Below are 25,253 nucleotides of genomic sequence, written 5' to 3'. Positions count from 1 at the left end.
CGTGAAGGGGGTCCTGAAAGGACACTCCCTTCTCCCCTCTCGGCAAGTGGCACCGCACGGCCCCGGCGCCTTTTGTCGCTTCCTTCGGGGTGAGTTAGGCGCCCTGAGGGGGACAACAATGTAGCCTCCACAGTGCTGCAGCTAGCTTGTGAGATGAACTATAGAAACATTGGTACAGATAATAAAAGCGCTGACCTCACTTGGGCAAGCGCAACACGACTAAAAACGGGGCATGAAAAATACCTTTCCAAATTCATGCAACCATTCACCAAGGCCTCAAGGAGGCAGAACGCCTACGCTTCATTCAAGCTTTCATTATCAGTCGCCTCACCTTCTCCCTCCCGTACCTCAATCCCACCCGAGCAGAACTTGACAAAGTAAACCGCCTGTTGCGTAAAGTCTACCGAGTCGCCCTGCAGGTACCTCACAGCACCTCCACTGCCAAACTAGAACAGCTTGGTATCCACAATACCGCTGAGGAACTAATTGAGGCCCATCTAATAAATCAATACTCCCGTCTAGCATCGTCCCCTGCGGGACTAACAATTCTCCGCCGATTACACATCCGCATCCCAATCTTTACTAATTCTGCCCACCCGATTCCACCTACCATTCGAGACAATATCCTAACCCGGCCGCTTCCCCGCAATATGCACCCCACAAACCACGTCGCTCGAAGGGAACAACGCGCTCGTTACCTGTCAGAAAAATACCCTGTTAAACCGACAACACACTATGTGGATGCTGCTAGCTACCAAAACCACACAGCCTATGCCTTGGCGGTTATCAACAGTCCTAACTCCCCCCCACTCACATCTCTCACCATCCGCACCCACTTACCTACTGAGGCGGAAGAGGCGGCAATAGCGCTAGCCCTTTCTCACGGTCCTACCCCCAAAGTCATCTTGTCCGATTCTCAATCTGCTATACGGAACTTTGCCCGAGGGCTCATATCAGCCAAAGCTCTCAAAATTATTCTGCAAAACCCCCCCAAAACGCCCGTGGAGCTCGTGTGGACGCCCGCCCACACCGGCTTAGGGGGTAACGAGGCGGCCCATACAGCAGCTCGAGATCTTACTGTCCGAGCAGGCCCTTCGGTTACCCCTAACCACGGAGCGCAATCCACTCGAGATAGCCTTATTACGTACGCGGCTATCACCGCGCACTACCGCCTCCTCCACCTGAAATAACCCCCAGCCCACTCCTCACTTTCCACAAAGGAAGAACGCTTGTGGCGGCTCCTTCAAACTAATACCCTTCCGTGCCGCGCCAGCCTTTATCCCATATACCCTGATCAATACCCATCACCCCTATGCCCCCACTGCGGAGATGTCGACACCATCTGCCACGCTATGTGGGCGTGCCCTCGAAACCCCTTACCCCTAATCCCCTCTGTTGATCAATGGGAGGCGGCGTTGGGCGGCTCTGACCCCGGGGTCCAGAAAGCCTTGGTGGAACGTGCTGCCGAAGTCACCGCTGGGCTGCGCCCAGTGGTCACCACCCGCCCCTAAATTGCATACTGCAATAAAGTTTATTCCTCCTCCTCCTCCACATTTCTGCAATATTTTGGGCACTCTCGCTGAAATACTGTCTCGTGGGCCTTCCGGCTAAGTCACAGTACCGAGCCGCCATTCGAGACCCCCATGTTCGATAGAGGACCGGCAACATCACAAGGTAATAAGGCCCTTCATTATCGTTTTGCACCGCTAAAAACCGAATGCCGTAAGGGCTCAACGGAAACTCCTTTCTTAATGTTCGCTGAAGAACGTCCCACAAAAACACGGCATCGCAGCAATAAAAAAAAAAAACAGGTTCCACCGTCTCAGGCTTTTTACACAAAGAACAGTCCACTCCCCACCGCACATACAGACCCTTCTCCAACATCCATGTTTTAACTGGTAACACTCCAGAGAGCAGTTTAAAGAACAATGTTTTAACACCAGGGGGAATGGCCATAGGTTTTACACGTTTCAAAACGTTCTGACCGGGGCCCACCGGAAACATGGATCGGTATAGAGGAACCGGAAAACAAATTTCAGCCAGGTCCCTGTATAGCTTTTTCTTCGACACGGAGCTCAAATACTCCATCGAGAAGCGTACACACAGATATTGAGTCGCTTGTACAACTTCCTTTAAATACCCGTGTACTCCTCCACTGTAGCTTTGACATGACGTAATAATGAATTGGGGCAATAGTCTACCTAACCTGACTTGAATGAAAGTGCGCAGGAAGGGTTCCTTTACCTCACGCAAGAAATAAAAACGATTCACCACTTCTCGTAGAAAGGATGCAAGAGCGATAAACCGCCTTCGCGTACTCTTCTAAGAAGATTCGTCCTACTTGTCCTTTCCCTGGACGAGCCCCACACAAAAACAGCAGTATGCAATGCAGCCGCTGAACAGTGGCGCAAGAACAGTGGATCACTTGCAAAACGTACCAAAGTTTCGCAAACAAAAACATGTTGCACACCGTTGCGCGCGCAAACATCGACAGCGCAGGCCCCTTCCCTTCCCACTTTTCCGCTTTATCACGCAGCGCCGTCGTCTGGCTTCGCCAGTACGGGTCGCTATCTTGGTGGTTTTCCAGTGGAACGCCTAAATATTTGACTGACATAACCTGCCAGTTCATCCATTCAAAGGCACTAGCGGTTACGTCCCAGTCACGGAGCAAGGTCCCAGTTGCCGTGCCGAAAACCCAAGCCCTTGCTCCAATTTACAGAGCTCCCAGTATACTCGCAGAACATTTTAAGCAACGCAACTGCATCACTGATGCTTTTTCTGTCACTACAAAATAAACCGATGTAATCCGCGTATGCCAATACACGTACCTCGTTTATTATTACTTTTCCAAGGTTTACGTTTTTTACAAAATAGCATAGAGCAGCTCATGAGAGACCTTATCAAAGGCCTTATCCAGGTCAATTTGTAGCATGGCTACAACATCATTCATGTCGTCACAACACTCGAGAATGCTCCGTGCTATGTGTATATTACTTGTGATAGACATTCCATTAAATATCATGTTTGGTGTTCACCCACTACGTTCGTGATCACACTCTGTAATCTCCTTTCTAAAACTTTAATTAATGTTTTATAATCAACATTCGTTAAAGATATTGACCTATACGCAGCAACTTTTCTGAGTTCTTCGCTTACGTATGTTTTGGGTATAGAACAGTGGGAGGTTGTGAGAACGAGGGAGGCAGTCTTCCCTGCGTGTAGGCTTCTTTGAACAGGTCACATAGCACTGAACTGAGTCATTGCGGAAAGCTTTGTAGAACGCCGTGCACAACCCGTCAGGGCCTGGAGACTTTCCCGGGCTTAATTCGTCGATAGCCTTCTTAACCTCTTCCACTGTAATTGGTACCTGTAAATTTTCTTTTATCTCATCTTCTATCGCCGACAAGAATCTCAAAATGTTGTCCTTAAGCCGCTCCGAGTTTACAGGTTGGTACGAAAACAAACCATCATAAAACTCACAAAAATCTTCGCTAATTGCTTCTTGTTCGCCAACGGAAAATAACAAGTATGCTGTCTTCATGGCCTCTTTAAAGGGACACTGAAGTGATATGTAAACATTGCGGGATTACTAGCGCAAATTGTAGTCCGGAGTCCCCAGGCCATGTTTCGACCACTCTAGGCGCGTTTACGCGATTTTATTTAGTAGAAAAACTAATTCGAAAACGCTGTCCTCCTCTCTTTACGCTCGCCCATTTTCTGTGGCGTTTTCGTGTGACGTCAGGAGGGGATGAGCTGGCAATTGGCTGCGCCACGGCTGCGCTACTGCACGGCACCTGCCCTTCAGGAGAGGAATTAACCAACCTTCTGGGCGGGTGAGGAGCATCGCTAGGCGGATGTGACGTCACGTTTGCTCGCAGCGTTCCCGCGCGGTATGTTTACATTTTTCCGAGTGCTGCCTACACGGCGTACGTGCCGTAGCGATTCAAGTAGTCGCGTTCGATGCGGTCGACGCAAGAATTCATAAACTGGCGATGGTTGTCGCCCTGTCAGTCGTCGCTCAACAGCTCCAGCGTCTTCTGGCACTACAGCTTTGCAGTTATCTGTGGGCGTTCAACTGTCCACCATCGGCCGACCAGGTGAGTGTTTTTTGGCGGGTTTGCAATCAGTTCGCATATCTCCTACTGCAAAGCTTGCTTTCTGCTCGCGGCAGTTATATTAGCGACGTTTACGAAATTGTTAACGGCGCGTTCTCACCGTCTTGCATTATTGTCGCTGTTTATGCTGCTCGTTCGCGTCTGTCGGCGATCGCGAGCTGTTGACGGTTTGTTGCACGGCGCGGAAACTCGCTCGCATTGCAAACCCGTCTCGCCCATGACGTTTCATTGTCTCTTTAATGTGGCGTCATTAACATCACTTGTTTTCCTCGACGCTTTTTCTAGACAACGTGCCTTGTGCTAACCGATCTTAATATTGTAACGAAAATGAACTTGCAGTGCGATCTGTTGGTGAAGTTAGGAGCGTGACAGGTCCCTGTTGGCAAGGTTTTCGTGTGTGCGTGTGGTTCGTGAGGGCGTTGTAACACGCTACTTTAGCCTGTTGCACTCGTTGCTGCATCCAGCACTTTTGCTGTCAGGAGTGCCTGCCAAGGAATGCTTACGTCGTTATGTGTTTTCATCTCTTCAATCGGCGTTCAATAACCGATGGAAATTCAGCGGGAACGACCCGGATAACGCAGGGCGGGCAAGAGCACTGCTTGTGTGGTCTTCGCTTTCGTTTGCCCTTTTTTTAGTCATCCTAGCTTGTTTATTTACTGCTGCCTCAACGGTGCTTCATTCCGCATGTTCCATTTATTTCTCTTGCAGTATCTCCTGACTGCAGTCACGGTGCCCCTAGCCTGCCTGCAGCACTCATCCTGCCATTCTAGTGGGAACTGCCATTCTAGTGCAGGCCACTTGTCACAACCAAACGGGTTCCCGACTTTTCCTGGCTTCTATTTGATGGTATACTTTAGATCCACCAGTGCGTTCTCACTCCGTGTACATTTCAAGCGAGGGTTTACAGTAACACGGTAGTTGATAGCCATGAAGACAGCAGCGTGTGTACTAAAAATCAAGTTTAGTTATTTATGCCAATGTCAAAGAACCAACCTGGTCTATGCATCCATTCCAGCCTGACGTTTTCAAATACAAGTCTTTCAGTAGCTAGTGAAACAATGAAGAGGTAGGGATAGATCATGCACTGCTTAATTACTACCTTCATTTTTTTACTGTTGAAAATTTATGGATGATGCTATATGTACCACCTAGTGAAGTCCCACCAGAAATTGTTATATGCACTACCGATATAGCACAATCTATGAGGTGGGCTGGCGTGACCTTCGTGCAAACAGCACCGTACGTGGTTTCCGTCACGACAAAGTTTGCACTGTAGTCTTGGGCGTGTAATGGGTTATGGCTAACCGCAGGGCCGTTTACAGTGCTTTCCAGCTTCCAGGGGAGGCAGGAACATAAATTACGTCGTCGGCCAGGGCACAGTACATGGTGTTAATCAACACCATAGATATACCGTGCCTCGGATGGCCGCGTCATATATATATATATTTTTTAATTTTACTTTTGAGTTTTGTGTAAGCAAGGATGTATCTAGTGCCCCTATGCTGTCTATCCTTGGTTTTTGTAAACACTAAGTAATATCACACGGTAGCTTTATTCATCGTAATGAGATTTCTCAGGTGCCAGATTGCTCAGATCTCACATGGTTTCCTATGGCTGCAGGGATGTACAATGTCTTGGGTTCGATTCTTGGCTGCCGGGGCTGCATTGAATTTATAAAGCCAAAAAAAAAAATAACCTTCTGTACACAATGTCTTGGTTTACGCTAAAGATCCTTGAGTGAGAGGTCTACCACACTGCCCTGTGCCTCATAGTGCGAAGTGACCTCAGTTTACTCGATTATGATGCAATTACTTAATGCCTTCTCATGTAAACTCTTGAGTGCAAACGGGAGAAGGTGCACCTACCTCGCCTTGAGCTGTTAGACTAAGTTGCCTTTTTCGCACGACATCTAAGCTGTGTGAGAAAGCCATACAGGGCTAAGAATGTTGTAAGAAATGCCTCTTACGTGAGGCAGCTCATACATAATGTTTAAAAAAAGCGTGTCACATTATTTTGCCGTAAGCTCTTTAAACGTTTTACACCCCTCCTACCGCCCTGCTTTTATTGTTAATAAAGGCACTTTGCATATGTAGACACAGGAAAATGAAGCAGAAAGACATAGATATTTTTTTCAGCTGCACAGTGTCGCAGGCTATGCACCTGACGCAATGCTGTTTGTTCATCACGGTTTGCACTGTGCTTTGAAACAGTTTGTTACCAAGGTCCAAAGATTCACTTGGCTATTTCATGTCAGGAATGATACAAAGGGATCATCTGTGGAAGCAATGCCCATCTTATTCTTGTCCTTTTGTAATTTATGAGAGCTGCTGCAGCCAAGCATTCTGTGGTATATTTATGAACTAGAAAATACATGGAAAAGGCAGTCTCTAAGCTGGAGGGAAACTATCGAGTAGCATATGCATTTAGTTTAAATAGTGGCGTGTTGCCCAACTGCTGGGCAACCGCATTAAGTTTATGTCGTGCTTGTGATTTGCTCAAGTATGTGAACTAGTCTTAGGCATTTACGTGTTGATAAAAGAATTCCGTGCTATCTTCATTCATTCACTGTAACTCGTTTGTGCTCATGGGGAGCATTCGGAATATGACCCTTAGCATCATAAAAATCAGAATACGCTTTACTCAGTTGGACTCAAGATATACCTGATCAGGACACGTCTACTCCTGAATGCTTAGATACCTGATCACATAAAAATTGGCCAACTTAACAAGCTGCAGGAAAAGAAGCAGCCCCATTCCTTCACCATAAAATAAAAAGAAGACAAGAAGAAACTATTTTACATTTGCAAAAGGTCCAGGCGAGGCTGTTGTTTCTTACGCTTTCAAGAATACATTAATACTCTTGTTCTTTTACAATATAAAGTGAATTTTCCTTACACTACTTAATCGTCTTCAGTTGTTTTCCTTTCTGGGTGACCTATGAGACCAAAGGTGCAATGTAATTAACAGTATGGTCATGTTGGTTGTAAACATGATAGAAAAGGAGCACAAAAATATGCATGGCAAAACTCAGGACTTTTGTTGCGTTGTTTTTCATTTATAGTTAATTTTGTTTTGTCCTATGGCACAATGCAATTCTCGAAACCAGCTTTCCTCAGAAACCTATTGAGCACAATTTTTCATACTAGGCAACATTACATGCAATGGCTGCACAGCACTTTCTGCCTGAATATAAATGTGGCTAAAAAATGTCTTAGTTATTTTGAAGCAGGCAGTTTTCATTGCCAGTCAGACAAAATGGGGCCAGATGCCATCTGTGCAAAACCGCATGTGACCGCACCATGGGAGGAGGAGGACAAACATTTTATTGAGCCTTTAAAGGCCCCTTAGGGTACGTGGTGACCGGCGTACCGGTGTCCGCAGCAGCCCTCGCCGTCACCACCCGCTGGGTAGACAGGTCGAAGCTGCCCAGTGCCTCAGCCCAGTGCCCACCGTCTGCTAAGAGAGGATAGGGGTTGTGGGGACAGTTCCAAAGAAGATGGTCCAGTGTTTCCACTGCTCCACAGGCCGTGCAGTTGGTGGAGGGGTAGACTGAAGGATAAATACGGTGCAGGTGGTAGCGACATGGGAGGGTATGGGTTTGCATCAGTCGCCATAGCCGTTCTACCCTGTTGGATAAATCCGGGTGTGCGGGGAGGAGCTGGCGGCGTGAGAGGCGGTAATGTGCCGTAATATCTTGGAAGGTCAAGAGACTGTCCCAAGCTGATAAGGCTCCGTGAAAGGGTTCGAGGCTAGGGCCTGCTTGGACGGTATGCTCTCGAGCGGCCCTATGTGCTGCCTCATTTCCCCCCACGCCCATGTGGGCCGGAGTCCAGATCAGCTTTATTTGTATGGTAGGAGGATTTTTGAGGAGAATTTTGAGCGCCAGGGGCGAGATCATGCCTCTGGCGTAATTTCGAATGGCCGTTTTCGAATCCGAGATGATAGTGATAGGGGGCGGCCTATGTGTAAGGGCTAGCGCGATAGGTGACCGGTAAAAAGTGCAAAGGCTCATGGGTACGTTGTCTGCTCCAGCCACTTTCGGTTCGAGATTTCGCCTGGCCTCCCGTACGCCGGCGGCTTTCACGCGCGTGTGTGCGTGTTGTTTATTTGTCACAGAGTGCTAACCTTTCAGAGAAGCCCCTAGTAGAATTCATTGTTGTTACACATTGAATGTGCGATGCATGAGCGGTTTTTTTTTCAGTGGAAACAGGTAAACAACAAGCACAAGCGCGCATGAAAGCCATCGGCATATGGGAGGCCAGGAGAGCTCTCGAACCGGAAGTAACAGAACTCCGCGGGAGCTGACAATGCACCCATGAGCATTTGCACTTTTTACCGATCACCTATTGCCGCCTCTTCCGCCTCAGCGGTCAGTTGGTGCGGTCTGTTAGGGATTTAAGAGGAGGAGTGTTGGGATGGTTGATTACTACTGCGACAGCGTATGCATCCTGCCATCGATAGCAAGCTGCGTCCACATAAACCGTAGTGGGGTGGACGGGGTATTTCTCGGTAAGTGCTTGTGCTCGTAGTTCCCTAGGCTGCTTGTTGAAAACAGGGTGATATTGCGCGGTAAAGGGTGGATAGTGAGGGAGCCATGAATGTCGGCTGGTACCGGGAGCCTGTCATCACAGAGGATAGGGGCTTTAAGGTTAAGAGTAACAAGGAGAGTGTGACCGGTGGGGGTGGATGAGAGCCTATTTAGCTGACCGATAAGGTGGGCTTCAATGAGTTCCTCCGCAGTATTGTAAATGCCGAGTTTCTCGAGCCTGGCAGTGGTAGTGCTCTGAGGGATTTGTAGCGCCGTTTTTTAGGTCTTTCGAATGAGGCAGTTGACTTTAGAGAGTTTGGTACGCGAGGGCAAGAGATACGGGAGGGAGTAAGTGAGAAGGCAGAGCCCAAATGCCTGTATCAGCCGGATACGCTCCGTTTCTTTGAGCCCCTTGTTGCAGGCAGCAATCCCGCGGATGAGGGCGATCGTCTGATTCACCTGAGAATTCAGCTGTGCTAGGTACTTAATGTTTGTGAAATTGCGCTGTATGCAGAGCCCAAGTATTTTCAGGACTTCCACTTGGCGAACATCCCTACCATCAATGCGGACCTCAATGGTGGGTGTCTGGGCCGGGTTGCCGGTTGATTTGGCGGGGTGGATTAAAAGCTCAGATTTTTCAGGTGAGCATCCAAGCCCAACTTGCGCGGCTGCGGTAACTAAGTCAGCTCCCTGTTAGAGAACCTCCTCGATTTGAAAGTCGCTGCCTCTGGTGGTCCACAGCGTAATATTATCGGCGTATATGCTGTGGAGTAAGCGAGGGATCGCGGCGAGCTTACTGGGAAGGTGGATTAGGGCAATGTTAAATAGGAGTGGGGATAATACTGCACCTTGAGGCGTGTCAATGGTTGGGAAATGGATAGTGTCGGATTGTAGGTCACCGAGCTGAATAACAGCCGTGTGGTTTGAAAGGAAGTTACGGATATAGTTGTATGTGCGGTGACACGGGGTGAAAGTGGCAACGTTACACAAAATAGCCTGGTGTGATACGCGATCAAAGCTTTCTAAAGATCAAGTGCCAAAATGGCTCAATTATCTACCTTTGAAGGGGCAGCGATAATTCCGTGTCTTAATTGCAGGAGTACATCTTCGGTTTCCGCACCATGGGAAGTGTTGTCCAGTTTTTTGCAAATCGCTTGTTAGCCCTGCGGGAACCGCAGCACGTGTAGTGACTGCCATAATCTTTGTCTCAGCCTTATAAATTGACGTGAACCTTTTTCCTCCTTACTTAAAACAGATTTCCTTTTTTGTTGTTTGATCCTGTTTACAGCAAGCCCTTTTTTGTAGAGAAAAGGAACTGCCACCTGAAGAAAACCACCTCTGCTTCAAAAATGCACTGATCAAGATTAGTATCATACTACAATGAGAACATATAAATGTTAAAATGTAAAAAAATTAGCCATATACACAAATAACTAATGAAGTGTGCCGCTGCACAAATTGGTTTTCAATACATAAACAAAGGAGTGCTTCAAAGAGAAAGGACAAGAAAAAGGGCAGGGGTGTTTTCTGGTCTGCTTCACTACAACCTAAAATGATGCTTTGGCTCTCGGTAAGATTAAGTACACTATTTATATGGTACTAGGAAGTGTCCAAGCAGCATTTCTGACTCGCCCCGTCTTTCTACGAGCATTACTTACAGTTTCTCTCTTGTTGATCGAAGAAGGAGTGAAATGCGCTGAAAGCATCAAATCTGCATTCGCACCGTTCAGTTGCATGGTCTGGCTCATTAACAAGGAACCACACGACAAACAGACGTGCTCACACGTCAGCTCAGAGTTGCGTATCGAGAAATTCTGGGCGAGCTAGAGAAGCTTGCCAGGTCTTGCACTTAAACATCAGTAAAGCATGCATTATGCGACAAACCAACGACGACAGAAATAGCTACCTTCATACTGGGCAAGTGTTCGAACCACTGTGGCGTGTTAACGCCGCGATCAGAAAGTTGCCACGCCAGTTTGACAGCCCTGGCGCGAATCGTGTGTGTCACTCCGGCCCACAATTGAAGACTTCCGCGTTATTACTGTGATTTGTGGCAGCCAGATTGGTGGGATCGACCCATGGATGATCGGTCAGAAGCAGTGACAAGCAGCCATTTTGACCCTCCGAACGCTTGAAAGTACGTGTAAACATATAAAAAAGTGTTGCTGACTGCAGCTAGATAATGCTATATCGGTGGTGGGTATAGCACTTCATAGGTTGTATTCACTGGTGTGGCCCACAAGTGGGCGACCTTGTGTGTGCGCCGCCATGTATGTGCCGCAGCGTCTGTGATACGTCGGACTCCATGAGATTGCGGTAATGGACCTTTTTCTATTAGCAATCTGCACATGCGCGGGCTGGTAATCCGCCATTCTGGACAGTCGTCTCGGGCAAAACAAACAAAAGGGTGCCCCCTCCACTTGTTGCTGGGGTAGCAGCTATGCTTTCTAGTGATGCACGTTTTTATTTCTTCTTTTTTGACAGCATGTGGTGAGTTGTGCGTGCACACAAAGGATTTCAAAGGAAAGGGATGAAGACTTGAGGTTGACCACGGTACGAGCACATGGCTACCAGCAAGGGGGTGAGCGGTGCAAGCATGACACAACTCAGGAGATGGCATCACGTGCACTGGCTTCATTTAATATAAATATAGAATATAACTATAAATTGGCGTGTCACTGTTGGCGTGTCATTGGCGTATCAGCTGAATCACTGTTCCAGAGGAGGCTGGAACAACTGCGCTATTGGCTCCGCTTGTTCCCATTGCGACATCAGTGTCCTGACAGCACCACACCTAGCTTGCTCATCCCAGAGCTTGCAGTCTCCTCCTGATGCATTTTTCTTGCTCTTTGCTCCGCCTCCTTTCCATCTTGAGGTTCGTGCTTAAATACTCTCATCATGTCTTTGCAGCACCTGCTGACTGGGCTCTAGCCTGTGCCTGCTGGTGAAGAGAAGTTTGCTGTGAGACGAGGGTCTTGACGAGCACATAACTCCTGTTGTTAAAGTGAAGCTTTCAGGACCTCACTGATTGCATTCAATGTGGCTACATAATGCACTGCAGGAAAGCTAACTTTACACAGTGATTTTCACAAAGTGATGAGGATGATAAGCAAAAGCACATGCACCTCAAGAAAAAACGCTTTCCATGGTCATAATGGAACCAGTGTCCCTTGCATTATGAAACCATTGTCTGTCAGACTGCGCCCTTCTGATACGGTCGAAGCAGTTTAGATTTGGACTTTGTCTCAAGTCGCAAGAGAGAGAGCGAGAATAAACTTTAATTAAATGCGCAAAATGCTTCAGAGAGGTGTCCTCATTCCAGGATGCCTTGAGCTCAAGCCGCGTTGACAGTCCTTTTGATCAGGCGCAGCTGACCTTCCAGGCCGGAGCTGGCCAGAAAGCTTCGAGTTGGAAAGGAACACCAGTTTTTGATGAAAAACTTTATTTTTACAGTTATGATGATAAGAATCGGGGGATGCATGTGGTTTTTCATTGAAACTGTAGATATGAAATTTGTTTCTGTGTAATACGACTCTATTCACATTTATTTGGATTTTTATGTTTGATTTTACAACAGCCTTTATAAAAAAACTGCTGGAGGGGCGCAGCTGAATAAAGTACCAGTTAACTGTGCACAAGTCAAGGAGTGCAATAATACTAGCATTATCATTCTATCTGGTCTGTAGCAGAAGTTACAGCCATGTGAAGTTTGGGCCTAGAAAATGGGAACCAGGAAAACTGGTGTTGCCGTCCAGGCCCAAACTTCAAACAGCTGTCACTTCTGCTACAGACCATATATAATGATAATGTTAGTCTTATGGCAGTCAGTCCTTGATTTGTGCACAGTTCACCGGCACCTTGTTCAGCTGCATCCCTCAAGCAGTTTTTTTACAAAGGCTGTCAAAAAATCAAACATAAAAGCCAAATAAAGTTTAATGTAGTTGTTTTTTACACAGAAACAAACTTCATATCTACAATTTCAATGAAAAACCACATGCATCACCCAATTTTTATCGTCCTAACTGTAAAAACCATGTTTTTTTTTTGTTTAAGACCAGGTGCCCACTTAGAAAAAAAGAATTTGAGTTTTTTGGTAGACAGCCCGGTAAAAGACCTCCCAAAAGCAATGATTGTGTTGTGTTTCCACCATACTACTCTAGGGTGCTGGTGGCAACTGCCCTGGATGAACTGCTTTTAAACTTTATTTCAGGAAATGAGTGAAGATCAATCCCCTTTTACGGTGGGGTGCTACATGAATGGTTCATTTTTAGCCACTAGATTCAAATGTCATGTCTTCATCCTCTCTCTAAGGGGTTTTGGCACCTCTCCTTAAGGGTGATTGACCTTGACTTGTGACAGCCACGCAGCACTTTTTTCATTTGTAACATCATGGCAATTCGCAGTCCCACTTCCAGTTTGTTTCCTCCTACTGTGTACTGTGGAGTACAGACTACTGGGTGGTAGTAGTGTCGCCAGCAAGCAGTCCTCTAGCTCCCACGTTGCTGTTCATCTATACCATCCAGCCACACGCCTGGTTGATAAGAAAGTACAGTGGCTACTAAGACTCCCAACCCTTAATTTTGTCCATTTGCCGTATTCTTCGTCTCTGTTCAGCTGCGTGGGAAGGTTCAGCCGCAGCTGCTGTGCTCTTCTATTGCTCAGTCTCCTATCCAGAGAGTTCCTCTCCACAGTTATGTGCAGATCTGTGGTTGTCAGTTTCATCATTGCTCTCTGTTACTTGTTCTGTCATGTGTTCATTAGTTGCTGTAATTAATTGCAAGGAAAAAAAACGTGCACGCTTTTGTCTTACGACAATAATGGCTTTTTTTTAACGTTTCTTGAACTGTTAAAAAAAACACCCGGGGGCCTCTTGCTAGTGCATCAGACCCCCTTAGAAGTAGCGATTAGTTAAAGTTCACGACGGGTATGGGTGGGAAATAGCAAGGGAAAAATAGTGGGTCGGTATATGAAATGCAGGAGTGTGTCCCACACTGCCTTCGCTAAATTAGGTGGGTAGGAGGGACGCAAGAGATCATTTAATGAATTTGGTTGTAAGTTAGTGGGAAGGGTGTCTAGGAGAAATTGTCTTTCAGTTTCTCAGTTATCTCGCGAGGGATTTCTTGCTAGATTGTCATCTGAGGTTGGACGTTGCCTGTTTCAGCTATCACTTACTTGCATGCTGTTTGGACTTTTGATTGCAGTGGCTTTGAAACTTCGCCGCTTGATTTTGCTCGACGAAAGCTTCGCGTTCAAACTGTCGTCGTCATTAGAATGTGAGGTGCACCATTTTTGTCTAATTTTGCATCTCGATGCACCGCTATCCAGATTCAAACTACTTCGACCATGTTGCAATGGTGTCACGGAATAGATGTTGGTTTCACACCGCGAGGGTCCCGATTTGTTTCCGACTGCAGGAAGCGTTTTTTTTTTCTGCACTTCTTTACCCACGATCATTATCATTGTCAGAGAAAGTTGGCTTTTCTGTAATGCCTTTTTGGCATGGCATATTCCACTGGTGAGACATAGAAAGTTTTGCTTTAAAATCAGGGTCTTCAAGCACTTTTGGTCCAGTGAGTAGCAATCTGCACGTATTTGTAACCATACAATACTGAGTCAGCACCCTTCGATCCTTCCTGTCTTGTGCCAGCAGTCTCGTCATCCAACACATGAAAGTGCCCTCGACTTTTGCCCGCACTTTTCACTTATGCCTGACCCAATAACTTTTGTTGATTTCCAGTGTTGCGCATGTCACATTTTCATTCAGGGTCACCTTGGGGCAGATAAGCGCCTGCTTGTATTTTTATCAAGTGGTTTTAGCAACAGCTCATACTTCGCACTCTTGTGTGAGCAGCATTATGGTGCCTTGTTGCTTGTCCAGCAAGTGATGTGATGCCATGTCAATAAACATTCTTCAGTGTTTGTGATGACTTTGGTGTTTTCTTGGCTTCACTTTCATATAGTGAGAGTTGCTATCCATCAAGAAGCATACACTTACAAATGCTAGGCATTCTTATTTTTTTCTTAGGAAGACATTTACAAAGTTTCGTTGGCAACACAGCATAACATCAAAACAAATAAAACCAACTAAAATGGCAAATGTGGCATATTTTTAAAATTAATAAACTGGAAAAACAACACAGCACGAGAGAGAGAGCACGAAAAGTGACAGCACTGCCTGTTGGTACCATTCTGTTGTTTTCGTGCTAAATATTTTCAAATAAATAAATATGCAAGGAATGCAGTTGAAGTAGGGTAACTTTTTATTTGAGCTTGTCTCTTGGACATACAAGTACATTTCTTGAATCGATTGCTGGATGCAATTTTCGATATTGGGCAAGCACTGGATTCTCGAATGGACACAACAGACGTTTGTTCAATTCTTACTTGCAATTGCATTGTGCAGTTTAACCCGTACAAAACATTTCGCCAAAGTCCAAAGCATTGGTTTAGGTAGAACAAAAAAATGCCTGTGTGCCAAGATTTCGAAGCATGTCAAAGATTTACAGGTGGCCTGACTTAACCTATAGCCCTACACTGCAGTTACCCTTCATAGCTGGCCCAAGTTATGCTGAGCTTTTCCTCGTGAAACCTAAAAAGTTGAATTTTGATGTTTACAGCTACGCTGTGCAATGTATAAGCCTAACATAATTTACTCTTCAGTATTTTTACTCTATCCAGGTTTTATGTTTATTACACCACAATAAAAGTTTGCAGCCAGTGTTGAATTGATGAGCGTCAACCAATTCAGGTTGAAAGCACAAAATGCTCTAACAGAAATTGCAGTCTTCACATGTGATCAAATACGTAGTTCTTTAACACTAAACAAGGCTACTGCAGAATGCTAGGAGCGTAAAATTACTCGATGAGGTGCAGTTGGCCAGTGTATAATTTAAGCAGCATTGTTTTAAGACAAACGGGAATTGGTGAAACAGCCATGAGCTTCTGACAGCAACTATCATCGTGACTGGCCAATTCACCTGAGTGGGGATGTTACGGCTATGTGCTGGCCTAATGAATTGCCAAGAAATTTAAAACTCATTGTATGTCGAGTTGCTTGTACCTGTGGACTTTTTTTCAGTTTAAGGTCACAATGCGCTCCCTGGGTCCACCTTTAGTCAGCTAGACCCACTGAGCTATAGTGGTGTCAAGGATGTGGTGCTGGACTTGCACTAGGGATGTCCTGGGTTTGATTCCCATGTGGTTTGAACTCTTCCCAAAGTTTTGAACTCAATCCACCTTTGCTCTCTTTGCACTGCCGGCCGGTTTAGGAGCTGTCGTGCTAGTACAGACAGCGGATAGTGGCTTCTTAGTCAATGGGCCACTTATTGCTTTCTCGTTGATAAGGTAGAGTTTTCAAGATTGTGTGTTACGGTCGGTTACACTTGCCACATTTAGGGTGCTTAAATCCGACCATGTGCAAATTGCAGGCCTGTGATAAATGGGTACAGGTGATTATGTAGATGCATAAAACTGCACCTACTGTCAAGGCATGCCGTGAATTTGTTGGTGGAATGGACATTTACAAACATGTATTCGCATGATTTCCACTGCAGCATAAAAAATTGAGGTAAAAAAGGTGCATTGTAATAAAAGGTGCATTGTAATTTTGCAGCTCCAAAGTAGTACACTACATAAGACCAGCACTGCTTCCCTTTGTGGTGCTTTGGACGGCTCACAGCAAAGTCCACTAAGCATCAGAATCAGCTAGTGCTTGATGTAGTTGCTACATCTATTCCCTTTGAAACGCAAGCTGCTGGACACCAGATTTCCCTACACTAATAACATTAGAATTGGGTTAGAAAAGTGAAATGAACTGGAAAGCTGTGGGTGAAAAGTATGATCAACATAACAATTCCAACAGGGACAAGACCACCCTGTTTTGGGAGCTTTACCCCAAAAGACCAAGGCACTTGGCAACGAAAGGAGCCGCAGCTGAAAACAGAGCAAGGCCTCATGGCTTGTGGAGGGTGCTTCTCGTGGTAGAATATAACTGCCTGTCATCATGCGATTTCGACTGCCCAGGAGTCTTCACCACCACTGTGGTGACATTGAAGGAAGGTGACAGGAAAGTGTCCGCAAAGTCGCACATCAAGGCTACTATTCCTGTTGACACTGGACAGATAAGAGCCAAAATTACAACTAAACTAGTTTTCTGCACAAGAAAGAGGTCACTTTCTTGTTTTGCCAAAGCTAATAACATGCCCTTAAATAATCCATGCATGACATATGTTCATCACAGATGGGTTTGGGTGCACCAAATTATTTGTTATACGGAACCTTTTTTCCCCGCACTGAGCAGTGCGAACTCGCAGGAAGCAGTTTTATTTCGTGTAAGGCATTTCTAAGAGCAACGCAATCACTTTGTTCTCTGTCTACTTTACTCATACTATCAATTCGTAAATTTATACCAGCAAATAGAAAACAAACAGAAAGAAGAACACAATTTAGCGCACGAGATATCCCCAGCTGTCCATTGCTTTGACACTCGCTGAAAGATTTGTAATGGTCAAGCTGGCATAGATCTGCAGATCGTTTGGTTTTGTTTTCACTGGCATTTCCAGTACATGCTGTCTTCATGGTTATCCACTGCTGTGTTAGTGTAAACACTCGCTTTAAATGTATGCAGAGAGAGAACGCAGCAGTGTATCTGAAGTATACCATCAATTATAAGCCAGGCAAGGGCGGGAACCCGTTAGGTCGTGACAAGTGGCCTGCGAACATCAGTTCCCACTAGAATGGCAGGATGAGTGCTGCACGCAGGCTAGGGGCACCGTGACTGCAGTCAGGAGATGCTGCAAGAGAAAAATGAAACGTGAAGAATCAAACAACGTTCACGCAACAGTAAATAATCTACGACGACTGAAAAGAAGGGCAAACGACAGAGAAGACCACACAGGCACTGCCCCTGCCCTGCGTTGTTATCGGGGTCGTTCCGCCTGCATTTGCATCAGTTATATAACGCTGAGTGGTTCACTATTAAATATGAAAACACATAACGAAGTAAGCATCCCTTGGCAGGCACTCCTGGCAAGCAAGAGTACTAGATGCAGGAAAGAGGTGCAAGAGGCCAAAGCAGCGTGTTACAACGCCCTCACGAACCACACGCGCACACGAAAACCTTGAAAACAGCGTTCTGTCACGCTCAGTTCGCACAGCAAGTTCATTTTCGTTACAACATTAAGATAGGTTAGCCCAAGGATAACAAGCGATGTTAATGACGCCACATTGAAGAAGAGACAAAGAAGCGCCACGGCCGAGACGGGTTCCCGCGCCGTGCAACAAACCGCCAACAGCTTGCGATCGCCGACAGACGCGAACAGAGCAGCATAAACAGCAACAATAATGCAAGACGGTGAGAACGCGCCGTTAACAATTTCGTAAACGTCGCTAATATAACTGCCGCAAGCAGAAAGCACGCTTTGCAGTAGGAGATATGCGAACTGATTGCAAACCCGCCAAAAAACACTCACCTGGTCGGCCGATGGTGGACAGTTGAACGCCCACAGATAACTGCAAAGCTGTAGTGCCAGAAGACGCTGGAGCTGTTGAGCGACGACTGACAGGGCGACAACCATCGCCAGTTCATGAATTCTTGCGTCGACCGCATCGAACGCGACGACGCGACTACTTGAATCGCTACGGCGGCACGTACGCCGTGTAGGCTGGTGTAGGCAGCACTCGGAAACATGTAAACATACCGCGCGGGAACGCTGCGAGCAAACGTGACGTCACATCCGCCTAGCGATGCTCCTCACCCGCCCAAGAGGTTGGTTAATTCCTCTCCTGAAGGGCAGGTCTGCACGGCTCCCCCGCCGACAGAGTCAGTCGGCCCAGCGTTTCGTCCGCCGGCCGCCGGCGGGTCGTCGCAATCAAGGAGGTTAAAAAAAATTGCTTGGTCGCAATTCGTTCGCTTAGTTGAAACGAAGCCAGGACACGTTTGTGAATGGAAGAATGTGCCTTTCTTTACTTGGTTTGTTCGTACACTGTATCTAGCTCCAAGTCAAGGTCGCTTCACACAAGCGCTGCACATATGCGACGCTTCGCTGACTGGTACGCCAGTAGGAAAATATAAGGCGTCTTGAAGGCGGGAGAAGAGTCAGCGAAGTCAATATAGGTACTAAGCAAATAAAATCAACTGATATTTTTACCGTACAGCGTAAAACTAGGGCGCGGGAAGCACTTTTTTGCGCTGGGCGAATAAGCACAGCGGTCAGCAGCACGACTACGCATCTGCGAACGCTTTTCCGTCTACGAAATGCAATTGCTAGACGTGAGCTACTGTAAAAACTCGGGCGACGCTTACTGCACGATCGCAGTACAACAAATAGTCACCTAAGCGGCTTGAAATACCAAAACTAAATAAAAGTGTAAACCGGTTATACAATATATACCCTATATTAGCTAGGAATTCGCGTCCCGCTCCGTGGCCTAGCGGTCTGGGGCGTTAGGAATTCACCGTAAATGTTCTGCGAGTCACAAATTCGAATCCCCGCGGGTACGTGCTTTTTTTTTTTTTTTTTGTAAGTTAACTTTTTTGTTTTCCGCCGATGTTTTCTATATTGAGTTCACCTTTTTTGGGGTCGCAACGTTCATGGCTACACGAACTAGTTCACAAAACGCGCGCAGGCTGGCACTGGCGCGCTAGCGAGTTCTCGTTGGCGTGCTGTTGCCATAAGCACCGACTGCTTGCAGGCAGTGGGCACAGGCCAGAATGAACAGACCCTTGGCCTGGTGCGAACACGCTTTTTACGATACAGGCATGAGGGAGGCAAGCTCCAAATATGGGGGGAAAACGCATGACATTTGGGCGTCTCCGGGTACGCGGAGGGCGTTCATGCACTGCGTAGGTCTCATCTAGTGAATGCTACGACTACAAGCCATCCTGGGAGGCTTATCTTGTGCATTTTACAGCCGACAACATGGCAGAAGCGCGGTACCATGATTACTGAGATATTGAGAATGCCCATCCAACAAAGCCATTGGTTATGTTTTACAGAACCGAAACCGAAACTTGTTTGATTGCTAACCTTGGGCATCGTCCAATCACGGCGCCCCTCCTCCCAACGTCACAGCCTTAGTTGGTGCGTCCGCCGCAAACCGCGCATGGTAGTTTTTCTTCTTTCGCGCTTTGTAAAATAATTACCGATTTGTCAACCGGATAAACGATGAAAAGTGTGCTAATTGGAGCCAGTCTACGCAGTGCAAGCAAAAACGGGAGCTTGACAAATTCACTTCAGTGTCCCTTTAAACTACCATGTGTGTAGCTGTCATCTTCGTGTACGGCGTTCGGCATGTATGCCTCGCAATGCAGACGTGGCGTTGCCCAACGACGGTCGTTTGACAGTCAATTTGTCGAAATTACGCACAGCCGGGCTGACATCCTAGCACTGACGTACAGCTTGTCGGGATCACCCGTATACAATCTTGTATGGGGCATAATCAACCGTTCATTTCTTAATCATTACTAGTTAGCCTTTTGTTAGTATAAATATGGCCTCCATTTCAATTAGAGTTGTAGATCGACCTCTGAAACCCCGGTTCAGCTGTTTGCGAGGTGCTCCATCTTGCTCGGCCGTTTTACACGACAAGAAAATTTTCTGTAGTTTGTCGTATTTTCGCGTGTCGTACTGTTGCTTTGTCGTATTCTTGTCATGTGATTCTGATGTTCTGTCGTGTGCTGTATTCCTGTCCTAATTTTGATGTTCTGTCGTGCCAAATTCTTGTCTTGTTGTGACCCTGATGTATTGCCCATTGTGAAGAGTACCGTAAATGGCACTTCTGTTGTGACTACAGATATGTTTGTCGTTGAGAAAATTGACTTTGTAGTTACGACAGAAATGTGTGCCGTAACAACAGATGGCTTTGTCGTAACAACAGGAGTTCTGTTGTGATTACAAAGATTTTTGTCGTACGACAGGAATTCTTGTTGTGTGTGTGCTATTAGAACGCGGTCACCACCAAACTTGCACGCTGCCCAAAAAATCATTTGTAACTCAAGCGTATCACTCTCATTACTTGAATATGTATCTTGTGTAGATTTATTAATAAAAGACACCATTTGCAAGATCAAAACATAACTTCTGCTTCGAATTTGTCTCATCCGTTGAATACGTATGTAGAGTAGATTAGTTTTCGTTAGGCACCATTTTCAAGGTCAGTAAAGCGAACCTAAAAGTCTGTGCTTGTGTGTAGGTGTCCTTCTTAGTGATGACCGTCGACAACACTCAAGAGAAATAAACTTTGCTCCTACCTTTTTACCTAAATTATAGGTCTCCTCTATGTCATCTGCTAAAAATTAAGCTTCCCTGGCCATTCACCTTCACTTAGTGGAATGGTTCATGATTTTTTTTTTTCTGAGCAGTCACCACGCCACGAGGGCACTTACATTTTCTGGATTTCATGTGGTGACGCGTTGTTTCGCATTGCTTTAAGAGCCTCGCTCTTTTTTACGCACTAAAATTACATAAATAAGTGGATACTAAATCAGTTTTTTTTTAAACCCAAAGAATGGTTCGGGATTGTCGGCGGATCGACGTTCCTTTTACGTAAACGCTGTATAGAACCCTGAAATGTCCTTCCCAAGGGCAAATAAACTAGTTGTTTAATGAGCCGTCCCTTCTGAAGTCCCCTGATCGATATAGCCGCTACGAATGTAATCGGCGCAAAGTACAAAAGGCTTTTTCCATGATGCAGGCGCCCTATCGTTGCTCGTTGCAACAAGATCTTAAAATAAAGTTGTGCTTATAGGTTCAGTGTTTGAGACGTTGTGACCGCTGAAATTGCAACAGCTGTTAAAAAAAAGAAAATAAAGATGTTTCCGCCCGGGATCGAACCGGGGACCTTGCGCGTGTGAGGCGCACGTGATAACCGCTACACCACGGAAACGGGCTGGAAGCCGTGGTCTTTGCAACAATGTCGGATCGTATATCTTGCGGACAGTACACACGGGTCCGGCCTGGGAGCAGCCATTTTCTACGATGTGACATCACTCGGCTTTGGTGGCCTTTTCGGACGCATTTCTCGCCGTGGCCTTCAAAGGTCGGGGCGCATCGGCGAGCGCCGGAGCGGCTTTATGGGCGAATTGTGCAATTACTTCGGGGTGCTGCTGTGAATGAGGTCTTACCGTACGCGTAGATGTTGTGTGCCAAACTTCAGAGACTGCTCAGTCCCATAAAGCTTCTTAATTAAGCGCTATTCTCACTGGTGCCCATTGCCTAACTACTGTTCACGCGTTTCATAGCTGTTTGACGGCGCGGGGGAGTATAGGTAATGCGGCCCCCGGAAAACGTCAGAACTTCTCTTGTCACTTCTGACCTGAAATGCGGTCAGACAGAAACAAAGCAAGGTCGCTTCTAGGTGGCATTTCCTCCCGTATTCACACTAACGTCTTCACTTCCTTTCGTTGTCCCGGTCCAAAAGTATCACCTATAGATTTATCTTACGTTATAGCACGCAGCCTTCTCTTCACGTTCTCTCTCCGCCCTCACCGCTCATACTCGCACCCTCGCACTTAGCTCGAGTGAAGTGACGCACGTCCACGGCCGCTGTGCGGCGGACGAGAGCAGAGTGACCGAGTGACCGTTTCCAACTGGCTGTCTCAATAAGAAGCACGTCGTGGCAGTGCACTCACCCTGCCGGGGCAGCACACCCCCGGGAAGATGAGGTTCTGGAAGCAGATGGACTGGCGAAGTCGCGACAAGTCCAGTAGCAGGTAGACGCAGCGTGTAATGTCCCCGCAGGTTCCCGGCAGCCCCTGGGGCGTACGGCAGCGGTTCAGGTCGTACAGCTGGGACAGCATCTGGAAGAAGGACAGGCCTGCGAGGGGAAGATCGATAGACCGATCAATCAATCAATCAATCAATCAATCAATCAATCAATCAATCAATCAATCAATCAATCTATCTATCTATCTATCTATCTATCTATCTATCTATCTATCTATCTATCTATCTACTCAAGGCGCGGAGCAGAGAGAGAGAGAGAGTAGCTTTATTGGAAGAGAAAGGAAAGAAGGCTCGGAGCACAGCGAGAAGAGCGGGCAACGGCAATGGGAGGAGGAGGGGGTGGTAGAGCTGACAACGTGTTTTGAAATTAAGGTGATGGCACTAATGGGGAAAGTGAGAAGAGAGAGAATGAGCGGTGAGTGGCTCATCCTCTTTCGAAGCAGAGGCCGCGGAAGTGTTTGAAGGTAGGGAGGCTCAAGGCAATCGATGACGACGACGATGATGGTGATGATTTTGTTCTAGAAACCAGAGTTCGGTTTTTAGATGCAACGCATCTCATGCTCGCCCCTCTGTCCTTCCTGCGTCTGTCCGGCGTTGTCCGCACAGCTGCGCCTCTCCTCCTCTCTTCTCTCCGATAGCGAACGCTCTCTCCCAAACAGCTGCGGGTTGGCGCAGCGCGCTCTCACTCCGTTGGTAGGCGCCGGTGGGCGGCGCTGCGCGCGCTGCGCATGTGCAGTACTCTCTCTCTCCGCGCTCTCCTATCCTTCGGGCGCTGTGAATATAAAGCGGCATGCCGCGCTCCGGCGGTCTCAGTCGACAGTCGTCCGCCCACTAATCCCTGCTATAAGCGTAATCAATACGATGGAAAACGCCAATGGAACCCCCCATGAGATGCGTTGCATCACACGAGGGTTCCCGCGAGGGGAGGTGGGCGTAATTTTTTTTTTCGGCGTCTGAAATGGATAGCTTTGTTAGAAGTCGGCCCTTATTTTTCCTATGTATTCTTAAATCAAACACCATTTATTTAAAGTAACAGACTTCAATCCACTTCAAACATCCTATATAATTCGATAATGAAAGGAAATATTTGTTTGGTTAGGGAAGAGCTATAAACTCTCTGCGAGGTATTCGAACTTCACTTGCAATTCCCAGCAAACCATAAAACATCTTGTGGATGTCCATTCAATGTAACTTCCCTGATATCCAATGTGCAGAGGATATTCGTGAACGCCCACGTTATGTCCACAGGATATTCAGGCGATGTCCCTATTGCCTCGGAATAGACATCCACAAATACTTTCGTCTGGATATCCACAGGGTGTGCTTAAAATTCATGGAAACTTTCTGTGGACATTTCACAGATATCCGGACGACATCATATAATGTCCATTTGATGCCATGTGGAGGCATTCTCAGGACCTTATACAATTATTATATAACTATTTATATATTATTATTAATGACATGAAACCATCCCCAATTTTTATTGCAAAGAAAAATGGCATTTATTTCAAAATCATTTCAATATCCACCAGATGAACCTTGCTGGAAGTTCAAGACCTAGAAAACATTAAAAAAATAAAAACAGCACAAGTTAAACGCTTGTTAAATAGCTATTATTGAAACAGCTGCTTACACCATTCTGCCTATTGAAAGAGTGACAGGCTAAAAGAAAATTGCAATCAACCGGGCGGGTCAGATACTTTACAAACTCACCATCAACAGGCGTGCATATATGAATCGTTTCTTAACTGTGCAGCTAAAATGAGACAAGAGAAAAAACACAGCAAAGATTTCGGCTTTTGAATAAAAACAGTGCCAAATAAACAATGTGATTCAACTTGAAGCCGTGCAAAACTTAAGCAAAGAATAAACTTTAAATGTAATAAACCCACAAAAGATTTTAAATAAAAGTTATCATGAAGTTAAACAGAACAACAGAGAAAATAGGAGCTGCCAGAATACCTAAGAAACAGGCCGGAAAAGCAAAAGTTTAGTCTACTATACTGCATGCTAAAATATTACGCAAAAGAAGGCACGTGCTTGGATTCATGTTCGCGTCTTCTGTAAATTTGCTTCTGAGAAGTTGGGCCGCCAGTTGAAATCTTGTGTTTGATCCAGAAATCTTGTTTCTTCAGCAGAAAGAGCGGCAGCAAACTTCGCAGCAGCGGCGGCAGAATATACATTTGAAGAAAGGGAACAGGAACGAAATGCTAGGTACCCTTCTTGGAATGGCAGAATCTGGAGAAAACGCTAGTTGTCCTGCAAGAAAATGTCGTATATCTTGGTTAGCTTCAGCTTATTGCTGACATTATGATAGTTTCTTACCTGCTACTGGAGACGTTCATCAAGGGGCTGGGATGAAGTTTTTGTGATGTATTCACTGGCAGTCTCAGATGGAAAACTGGAAGAAAATACCAAGAAGTAATTTGGAGTCGCGAGTAGCATCACAATCGCAAAGAAGAAATACCTTGAACAGAGATAGAAGTATACGGCCGGGTCCTTGAAGTGAAGCCGATCGGTGATCTGAGAACCGTGTGGTGCAGCCGAAGACAGGAACCGAACACAGCCGTCGATTTCCCGTCTCTTGAGACGCGAAGTCCTTCGAGCAAGGCGAGCAAAGAGCGAGTGAGTGACCGAAAAGCGCGGGAACAACGGGAACCCAGCTCCCCGTCGGAGAGGGCGAGGATGGTTTCCTTCGGTCCTCCTCCTTCTCCACCGCCGCCGCTTTTGTCAGACCATAGATGGTCAGACGATACGCCAAGCAAGTACGGAGATGCTGCGCTCGGGGAGGGAGGGGGGGGGGGGGGGGGGGTTGTGGCGAATGCACGGCACTGGCTTCGCGCCCTCTCCGACACCCCCGCATACAACCCCCCCCCCCCCCTC

The 25,253-nt window shown here is 46.5% G+C and overlaps 2 protein-coding genes, 1 long non-coding RNA gene and 1 other non-coding gene across 5 annotated transcripts in view; 1 reads left to right on the top strand and 3 right to left on the bottom strand.

Annotated features, from left to right (window-relative positions):
- LOC144179307 (uncharacterized) overlaps positions 1 to 25,253 on the bottom strand; it is a 142,261-nt gene that overhangs the window by 70,813 nt on the left and 46,195 nt on the right. Inside the window, exon 2 of the mRNA XM_077707604.1 lies at positions 22,274 to 22,458. Coding sequence (XP_077563730.1) covers positions 22,274 to 22,458 — 185 coding nt within the window. The remainder of the gene's footprint in view (positions 1 to 22,273; positions 22,459 to 25,253) is intronic.
- Positions 3,797 to 12,560, top strand: LOC144179311 (uncharacterized). Of its 2 annotated transcripts, XM_077707607.1 has the most exons (4): positions 3,797 to 4,097; positions 4,824 to 4,961; positions 11,128 to 11,224; positions 11,554 to 12,560. In XM_077707607.1, exons 1-4 carry the CDS (start codon positions 3,993 to 3,995, stop codon positions 11,589 to 11,591), a joined length of 378 nt encoding a protein of 125 aa, XP_077563733.1. In that variant the 5' UTR covers positions 3,797 to 3,992; the 3' UTR covers positions 11,592 to 12,560. The 2 variants fall into 2 exon arrangements, with proteins under 2 accessions (XP_077563733.1, XP_077563734.1); XM_077707608.1 differs by lacking the exon at positions 11,128 to 11,224.
- On the bottom strand, positions 14,886 to 18,190 carry LOC144179312 (uncharacterized). Its single transcript, XR_013324201.1, has 2 exons — positions 18,114 to 18,190; positions 14,886 to 17,435 (listed from the first exon to the last, which is right to left on the bottom strand). It is a non-coding gene; the product is annotated as an uncharacterized LOC144179312 (long non-coding RNA).
- On the bottom strand, positions 21,456 to 21,528 carry Trnav-cac (transfer RNA valine (anticodon CAC)). Its single transcript has one exon. It is a non-coding gene; the product is annotated as a tRNA-Val (tRNA).

The sequence above is a fragment of the Haemaphysalis longicornis genome, unplaced genomic scaffold (assembly GCF_048455015.1).
Source record: "Haemaphysalis longicornis isolate Haplotype H1 unplaced genomic scaffold, Haemaphysalis longicornis Haplotype H1 scaffold_4, whole genome shotgun sequence".
In the NCBI taxonomy this organism is placed as follows: domain Eukaryota; kingdom Metazoa; phylum Arthropoda; class Arachnida; order Ixodida; family Ixodidae; genus Haemaphysalis; species Haemaphysalis longicornis.
Note: the sequence above shows the minus strand (reverse complement) of the source record. Positions and strands in the feature narration are given on the sequence as shown.

Excerpts from the sequence above, each read along its gene's own strand:
- LOC144179311 (XM_077707607.1), top strand. The coding sequence starts at position 3,993 with ATGGTTGTCGCCCTGTCAGTCGTCGCTCAACAGCTCCAGCGTCTTCTG. Across the intron at positions 4,098-4,823 it reads GTCCACCATCGGCCGACCAG|TATCTCCTGACTGCAGTCAC; the intron begins GTGAGTGTTTTT and ends TTTCTCTTGCAG. Across the intron at positions 11,225-11,553 it reads ACATGGCTACCAGCAAGGGG|CACCTGCTGACTGGGCTCTA; the intron begins GTGAGCGGTGCA and ends ATGTCTTTGCAG.